At 38.8% G+C, this 8703-nt stretch overlaps 2 protein-coding genes across 7 annotated transcripts in view; one reads left to right on the top strand and one right to left on the bottom strand.

The window, feature by feature from the left end:
• RBM39 (RNA binding motif protein 39) overlaps window positions 1–4915 on the top strand; it is a 32375-nt gene extending 27460 nt beyond the window's left edge. For all 6 annotated transcript variants that reach the window (XM_032350804.1, XM_032350805.1, XM_032350803.1 and 3 more), the window contains 4 exons: window positions 747–828; window positions 3148–3253; window positions 3766–3844; window positions 3934–4915. In XM_032350804.1, the coding sequence (XP_032206695.1) occupies window positions 747–828; window positions 3148–3253; window positions 3766–3844; window positions 3934–4034 (368 nt within the window). In that variant the 3' untranslated portion in view covers window positions 4035–4915. The remainder of the gene's footprint in view (window positions 1–746; window positions 829–3147; window positions 3254–3765; window positions 3845–3933) is intronic.
• Window positions 4916–7049: 2134 nt separating this feature from the next.
• On the bottom strand, window positions 7050–8691 carry ROMO1 (reactive oxygen species modulator 1). Its single transcript, XM_032350810.1, has 3 exons — window positions 8605–8691; window positions 8285–8415; window positions 7050–7242 (listed from the first exon to the last, which is right to left on the bottom strand). Exons 2-3 carry the CDS (start codon window positions 8413–8415, stop codon window positions 7134–7136), a joined length of 240 nt encoding a protein of 79 aa, XP_032206701.1. The 5' UTR covers window positions 8605–8691; the 3' UTR covers window positions 7050–7133.
• Window positions 8692–8703: the final 12 nt, after the last annotated feature.

The raw sequence follows: 8703 nt of genomic DNA on the forward strand, positions 1-8703 counted from the left end.
CTGGTAATGTTTTGTGAATCCCATACAAAAGCAATGGGGCAGCTGTTTTGGACAGTGCTCTCATTTCAATCCTAAAACCAGTATGGGTTTTAAATGTTCCTCCTGGATATTAGTGTCTTAGTAGTATAATAACATATATGGTATTTTTAGTGTTTCTTGTGCTGTGACCTAGTCATTTAAAAAATACTCATTTGATTTTGAAATAGGGTTTATATTCCTGGATATTAAATTTTAAATGGATGGTTTTCTGCATCTTCTCTGTTAAACAGTCCTTTTATAATGTTTATTTAAAAGAAAATATGTAACTATATTCATGGGCAAAAACAGAAGACGGTATTTTCATCGTTCCCTGCTTCTTAGGGTATAAACTCAAGCAGTTCTATAAAATCAATCTTCTATTTTATCCTTTGCCTTTCTGGATTGATTTTTAAATTTGTCTAATTGAAAGAGTTTTGATTACACCTAAAGGTTAATTTTCCATTTAAAAATAAAATTTCCAACTGAAGATTGGCTATTTCAAATGTTCGGTTGTTTCAGTTTTCTGGCAACTCCAGTTGGGTACCATTAGACACTTTGATAGCATTATTACGCAAATTAGGGAAGTGACCTGACTATCCTAGTTTCCCAGTTGGGATTTAGAGGGGTTTTTGGTTTTATTACATTCATCAGGGCTATTCTGATGCATTTTCCATGAAGCTAATTTCTCTCTCTCTCTCTCTTTTTTTTTTTTTTTTCTGTTTTTTTAGCTTCAGCTTTAGCTGCAGCTGCCTCTGTTCAGCCTCTTGCAACACAGTGTTTCCAACTTTCTAACATGTTTAACCCTCAAACGTAAGTAATATACTTTGGTCAAGTTGAAAATGGGGTATATAGGGGTGCCTGGGTGGCTCATTGGGTTAAATCTTCTGCCTTTGGCTCAGATCATGATCCCAGCGTCCGGAGATTGAGCCCTGCATCGGGCTCTCTGCTCAGCAGGGAGCCTGCTTCCCACTCTCTCTCTGCTTGCCTCTTTGCCTTCTTATGATCTCTATCTGATAAATAAATAAAAACTTCAAAAGATAAAGAAAAGGGGGTATATGTACCATTGACACTTGAACAGTGTGAAGATTACAGGTGCAGATCCCTGCTTGCACAGTCAAAAATCTGTGTAAATTTTTACTTCCTCTAAAAGTTAACTGCTGGCAGCCTACTGTTGACTGAAATCCTTATAGTAACATAAACAGTTGATAAACATATATCTTATATGTTAAATATCTTCTGTACTGCATTCTTACATTAAGCTAAAGAATAGAAAATCTTAAAAAAAAAAAAAGAATAGAAAACCTTAAAGAGTAACTACATTTATAGTACTGTATAGGTGGACTTTTGCAATTGAAAGCCATGTTGTACTGTGAAAGTATTAATATTCAGCTTTTCTAAGTTAACATTCCAGAGGCTTCAATGTATTTTACATTTCAAATAGTAAGCAACAGTTTTCATCCTTTCTTAGGGTATTTTAACAACCTTATTGCTAAATTTGGGTGTGTTTGTAAGATTGGAATCGATGTAAAAGGTATACAGATGTTGTTTACCAGTTATATCTAAGTATTTTTCTCAGAAGTTTTCTATCAGTGTTTATCACTTGTAATTTTACATACAATGTGTTGTATTAGTATCAGGCTCATAATAGTTGTTAAACACTACACCTTATGCTATGCTCACTGTAGCTTACCATTACTGTATTGATATTCCCTATCCTGTACTCTTCATCATTGTGGACGTACTGTGTTCATAACTGAAAGCTTGTATGTCCCATTCCGCTTCACCTATTTTACCCATCCCTACAACCTCCTCCCCTCCGGCAGTTACCGTTTTGTTCTCTATGGGTGTGCTTTTGCTTGTTTCGTTTGTTCATTTGTATTTGTGTTTATTTCTATTGCCACTTTATTCTGCTAGCAGTTCTTGGCTTGGAGATTTTCATATTATTTTAATTTTATATAGCAGAAGAGGACCTTTGGAAAATATTCCTAGATTAATGCAGTCCAGGAATTAGAAATTTCTTTTTCCTAATGCTTAGGCACAGTGATTAGAATGCCATTTATTTATCAGTCCAAACTCTTCTCTTTTGTTTAATGAATCGTATTTGTAATACATTCTGAGGTAAATGAAGATAACCTCTTCAGTTGATTTGATAAATGAACCATTACATGTTATGAAACGTTGTTTTATATACAGTAGTTTGTCACATGCTCTTCGCATTGTTTATAGTCATGGTTTACCATAGAGAGCGAGCTTTGGATTCTTGTGTTCTTTTGGTAACACCAGATTCTTTTTTTTTTTTTTTTTTTAAGGATTTTATTTATTGTCAGAGAGGGAGAGTGGGAGAGTATGAGCACAAGCAGGGGGGAGTGGCAGGCAAGAAGCAGATTCCACTTAGCAGTGAGTCTGCTTCTCCCTTCCCCTCTGTAATCTCTCTCACTTTTAGTCTCTCTCAAATAAAATCTTAAAAAAAAAAAAAAAAAATCAAAGAAGGAAGCAGTCTCCTCAACTGAGCAAGGAGCCAGCCTGATGTTGAACTCGATCCTAGGACCCTGGGATGGTGACCTGAGCTGAAGGCAGACGCTTAACTGATAAAGCCTCCCAGGTGTCCAGATAATATCAAAATCTTTTTTTTTTTTTTTTTTTTTTTTAAAGCTTTGTCTGGCTAATGTTAAACTGTTGGTGTACATACATATTATTTGCTGTATGTCCATAACTACTTTAAATGTTAATTTAGAGTTAAGAAATTCATAATCTAGGATGTTTGGGTGGCTCAGTTGGTAATTATCTGACTTGGCTAAGGTCATGGTCTCAGGTTCCTGGGATCAAGCCTGGTATGTTGGACTCCTGGGATAAGTGGGAAGTCTGCTTCTCTTTCTCCCTCTGCCCCTCCCTATGCTTGTGTGCACACCTGGGCACCAGCTCTCTCAAAGTCTTTTTAAAAAATTCATTAAGCTTTGTTCTAAACAGTGCCTTAAACCCCGTTTATTTTCTCCAATGCACTACACTGCTAACATCAATTTTTAAATTAGTTAAGTGAATTCATACTTGACCTATTTTTATACAGATGAATATGTAACTTTTAAAAGTTTGAATGGTGTCTAATAGACCTTAATACTTGTCTCTTAACAGAGAAGAAGAAGTTGGATGGGATACAGAGATTAAGGATGATGTGATTGAAGAATGTAATAAACATGGAGGAGTTATTCATATTTATGTTGACAAAAATTCAGCTCAGGTATTTTTTTTCCCCTCTAAAGCCAGAAAAGTTTAATCTGCCCTTTATGCACCTCATCTCAGGTGGTCGATATTAATAAAGATAGGATGTTTTACTCTTATGACTTAGCCTTCATACATGTACTTGGGACATACCACCGCTGTCCCAGGAAGTTTTTGTTTTGTTTTTTAATTCTGATAAATTTTAACATAGTGACTAAATATATATTCCCCAACATAAGGACACTCCTCTAATAATAAGATTAGATCAGACCATAGTGTGGCAATGTTGTTGGTAGTGTTGAAAGTTTGCCATGAAATTCTGGCATCTTCATTCTTTAGCTGCTTTCAAGTCATAGAAAAAAAAGAACACAAGTTCAGGGAGGGTAAATTAATTTCATTAAATTTCTAGGTGTACATACTAGCTAATGCGAAAGTATTTGATTATAGAGCTCTGAGGTGTTTTTTTTTTTATTTACAGGAAATTTGGAAAAATTGTATACATCCCTTATCTTTTTATTAATTGTATTTCAGGGCAACGTGTATGTGAAGTGCCCATCAATTGCTGCAGCCATTGCTGCTGTCAATGCATTGCATGGCAGGTGGTTTGCTGGTGAGTTTCATCTGTTTTTCTGCGTGATTATTATGAAGGATGTAATTTAAGTGAAAATGCTAAACCCTCGTATCTGCTTCTTTCAACAGGTAAAATGATAACAGCAGCATATGTACCTCTTCCAACTTACCACAACCTCTTCCCTGATTCTATGACAGCAACACAACTACTGGTTCCAAGTAGACGATGAAGGAAGATATAGTCCCTTATGTACATAGCTTTTTTTCTTTCTTGAGAATTCATCTTGAGTTATCTTTTATTTAGATAAAAATAAAGAGGCAAGGGTCTACTGTCATTTGTATACAATTCCTGTTACCTTGAAAAAATAAAAATGTTAACAGGAATGCAGTGTGCTCATTATCCCTAACTAGCAAATCCCACTGTATACAAAGCTGTTCTCTTGTTCTGCCTTTTAAATGTACATGTAGAAATTTACATTAAGGATCTATAGGAATAGCTCTAGGGGGGGAACAGATGTGCTTAATGTAAAAAGGCAGACAGGGATGTAATTATGTTTTTAATGTTTCAGAAGCCTAACTTTTTACACAGCAGTTACATAACACGTTTCACTAATGTTGATACTTGGCTAATGGTTTAGCAGAGGTTTCTGGAGTACACATTTAGTGTATGGAAATTCAAGACAGCTAAAGGGCTGTTTGATTAACATCTCATCTTGCATCGTGATCAATTGGCAAGAAAAGGAGTTTTCAAGATTACATTTCTGGATGCTATCTTTTCAATTAATGTATCTGTAAAAGTTTCTTTGTAAATATTATGTGTTCTGATGTGTCTAAGATTCCAAACAAAATGATCCCTGCATTTCCTCAAGATGTTTAGTGACAGTCTGGTAAGCAGAGCAGTCTGAGCAAGAAATAGGAAATGCAGAAATAGGTTTTGTCTGGTTGCATATAATCTTTGCTCTTTTTAAGCTCTGTGAGCTCTGAAATATATTTTTGGGTTACTTAGTGTGTTTGACAAGACAGCTTGATATTTCTATCAAACAAATGACTTTCATATTGCAACAACCTTTGTAAGAACCACTCAAATAAAATTCTCTTAAAAAGGCCACAAGAAATCTTCATTTTTGAAATGTTTTGAAGTCATAGAAACTTGAAAGTAGAATATTAGTTTCTTTGACTTTTAGTAGTTATTCAAGACTTCCTTCTTGGGGAAAATGCGTAGTGTGCAGAGAGTTTGGGAAGATTGTTGCCCAAACAAAAAAGTTGTTTTGTACATTTCTCCATTTCACCATATTTTAGCACTGTACTATTTAGGGTAATGAATCAAAACCTTAGGGATTTTCCAACAAGAAAATGAAATTTATTTAGCCCTTAAACCTGGGTATTCTTAAGTCTCTACTATGTTAGGTCATCTCTGTGAAAAAATGTTTCACTATTTAAATACCAAAATGGTTAAAAGTTGAAACATTTAACTGATTTTCCCAAACTGATTGAGCTGCATGTTATTTTATTAAGGAATTGAGCTTTAAGTGTATTAGGCAACAAGCCATTTATATTCTGAACTCTGCTTCGAGGTTTTGTATCTACCTTGAACCTTTGAATAGGCCATGTTGCTCCTGATGGAATGATTAACTTCCAGTATTGATTTCCTCACCTGCTGCTTTCTACTCTATTGATTTATTAGTGGTAAGGCACAAATTTTATAGGTTTATTCATTTGTGAAAATAATCAGTTGAATCTGGAGGCATCACGATTTTATACCAACCAATCCTTTCTGATGGATACTGAAAATTACATAATTGCTTCAGTTACTGAACCTAAAGGAAATTTTCAAGATGCAAGTTTATTTTTCAACAATAGGCAGCAGTGTTTTGGGGGGCAGACTTACTACTTTAACAGTTTTTTCTTTCCCAAAGTATCTTCATAATTAAATTTTTTATTCTTGATTGATACTCTATCTGCTTTGTTCTGTCATTACTTCCCGGGGAGCTGGGGCAGCAAACTTAATTATAATCTCATGTTAAAAAGAGGTGGTGTTAAAACATTTCCCTACTGCCACAGAATGAAATTTGGGTTGTAAATGATACTAAAGCAAATGTGGTACAAGTAATCTGAGTAGTGTGACAAAGTAATTTATGTGAATTCGAAGTGAATGTTAGAAGTAATCATTCCTGAGACAGCATCCCACACTGGAAAAGCTAGCTGCTGTAGCTATTTTGGTAGTGTCCTTATGACCCCCCAAATAATGCCAGTGTAGTTTTTTGGTTTTTTTTTTTTTTTTTTTTTAAAGAATTTGACAGACACACAGAGGGAACAAAAGCAGTGGGAGAGGGTGAAGCCGGCTTCCTGCTGAGCAGGAGCCTCATGTGGGGATAGTGGGGCTATATCCCCGGACCCTGGGATCATAACCCAAGCTGAAGGCAGAGGCTTTAACCCACTGAGCCACCCAGGCGCCCCTGCCAGTGTAGTTTCTTATGTCCATCATCATGTTACCATTTTCCTTGAGGGGCAATTCAGTTCAAAGCAGTCTGTCAAGGGCTGTGTGGCTGGAGTAGGGGAGAGGTGCTTGGCCTTATTACAAAGAACCGATTTTATGAGCCCAATTAACTGAATGTGTGTATATAGAAGTGGGTCATTTTATAAAATAGACCTACTCCTGTATAGTTGGTTAGAAAATTGGGAGGTTTATGACATTAAGTTACATTGTGTCAGTTTGTTGAATTTGATTTCCAGTGGATTATTTGTTTTTCTGAAGTCTGCACAAAATCTGAAGGATAATTTTTGGATGAGCATAACTTTGGAAATTAGACTTGGGTTAACACTACCTTGTGCAGTGCAACCTTGAGGAAATCTAGACTTAGTTTTTCACCTTCAAAATTGTGAGAACAGGGGCACCTGGATGGCTTAGTGGGTTAAAGCCTCTGCCTTCGGCTCAGGTCCTGATCCCAGGGTCTTGGGATAGAACCCCACATTGCTCTCTGCTCATCGGGGAGCCTGTCCCCCCATCCCTGCCTGCCTCTCTACCTCCTTGTGATCGGTCAAATAAATAAATCTTTAAAATGGTGAGAACAGCATCAACCTTATGGGGTTGAAGAGTAGTTTATTAGAATCCACAGTAAGTTCCAGGCATGGATTTTGGATTAACAGGATTTAAGAAACAGACCACAAACCTACTCATTGGCCTGCCTTTCTCTAAGATGGGTTATAGGTGGAAAGTGAAGAAAAAAATGCCTTTAACACACTCCGACTACTCAAAGACTTGTTTTATTATAGTACATGAGCTGGGACTGATGAGAAGGGGTAGCTGTACTGGGCAACCATTGCTCTGATTAGCATCGGATGCCCATCCCGATGGCCATGAATGTGCCAAATGTGCCGCCACTCTGCATCATGGTTTTCCCGATTCCGCCCATCAGCTCCCGACCCCGCATTCCGATCCTAAAAGAGGAGGAAACGAAGATGGGGCCAACTGGGAACAAAAATACAAGAAATGGCATTAACTGCCCCTTTCCAATTTGTTTTCCTAGTAAATTACTCTTGAAGCCTAGACATTATCTTCCCACCTGAGGTGGGTAATAACTAAGAAAACAATGCATCAGGGTCTCTAAGGGTATTCTGATGAATATCCTATGACCTGCCTTCAGTTTGTGGGAGGCAACTGATGCAAAGTAGATTGAGACACTAGTTTTTTGTTTTGCTTTTACCTCCAGGATATAATCTATGTATAAAACATCCATACGCTCCAATAAAGACATTTGTCTTTCTGATGGTTTCCCGGTTTATAGCAATGATTGTGACGATCTGTGTTCATGCCTCAGCTCTGCAATTTACAGGCTGTGCTAACTCTGAAATGGGGATCATAACCACGGGATTGTTGTGAGAACACATGCAGCATTTAGACCAGTGATTCACACTGGGTAAGTGCTCAGTAAATGGTAACTTACACTGTGGAAAAGGAATAATTACTACACGTGAAAATGACATTTAGGGTGTAGATTTAGAGTTTATCTGCTTCGTATCTATATCTTGTTTGCCGGACAGTAAAATCGCTCAACTTAGTTTCACGATGCGCAATTAGAAATAAAAATAGCACGACAGTAGCAACAACCATTTATTGAGCACTTAATATATGCCACATTCTTTGGTACGTGTGCTCTGATTAGATCCTTACAACTCTATGAGGTAGATGTTACTGACCTCTTTCCACACTTAAGGAAACCCAGACTCCAACGTGCTTAAGGTTACAGAAGGAGTAGAGTCAGAATTTCTGACTTTCAGTTTGAGTCAGAACTCGTATTCTCAAGCGCCGAGGCTTCCAACCTTTCCTTGCAGACTGAAGGTGAGTAGGAAATCTGTCTCGCTCGTTAAAGGACAGCAAGGTAACTGAAACGAAGTAGGCTCTATCCAGGCTGCCGGCCAAGAGGCGCGGGACGGGCAGGTCCGGTAGTCCCGCCCAGAGATCACCGCCCGCGCCCCTCACCTGAGACAGGAAAACGTGCCGAAGAGCGCCCCGGCCGCCATGCCCACTGCGCAGCCCATCACAAAGCCCATCTTCACGCGGTCGAAGCAGCTCGGCTGGGACTGCCCGTAGGGCCCCACGGCCACCGGCATCTGCGGGGTTCGAAGGTTAGGGGAGTGTGGGCCTAGCCGCCGGCCCCGAATAGGGCGGGGGCCGGAGGAGGAGGGGTGGGGAGCGGATCCAAGGGTTCGGGGACGTCCAGGGAGGAAAATAAGCGTGTAACCCGACTCCATCACCCTCTTAGTGTTCGGGTCCCCGCGCCGCGGTGTCCCCCACCTCACCTCGTTCGCGGGTTCGGTCGCTCAGCTCTACGTCTCACACAGAACGCGAGGCGGAGCGCGCCCGCGACCGGAGGAACTGTTTCCGGGGCGCGGAGCAGA

Source organism: Mustela erminea, chromosome 7 (genome assembly GCF_009829155.1).
Source record: "Mustela erminea isolate mMusErm1 chromosome 7, mMusErm1.Pri, whole genome shotgun sequence".
Lineage (NCBI taxonomy): Eukaryota > Metazoa > Chordata > Mammalia > Carnivora > Mustelidae > Mustela > Mustela erminea.

Bases quoted from the DNA above. Each gene is read 5' to 3' on its own strand.
- ROMO1 (XM_032350810.1), bottom strand. From the start codon at position 8,415: ATGCCGGTGGCCGTGGGGCCCTACGGGCAGTCCCAGCCGAGCTGCTTC. The intron at 7,243-8,284 runs GTGAGGGGCGCG...CTCCTCTTTTAG, and splicing joins GGCACGTTTTCCTGTCTCAG to GATCGGAATGCGGGGTCGGG.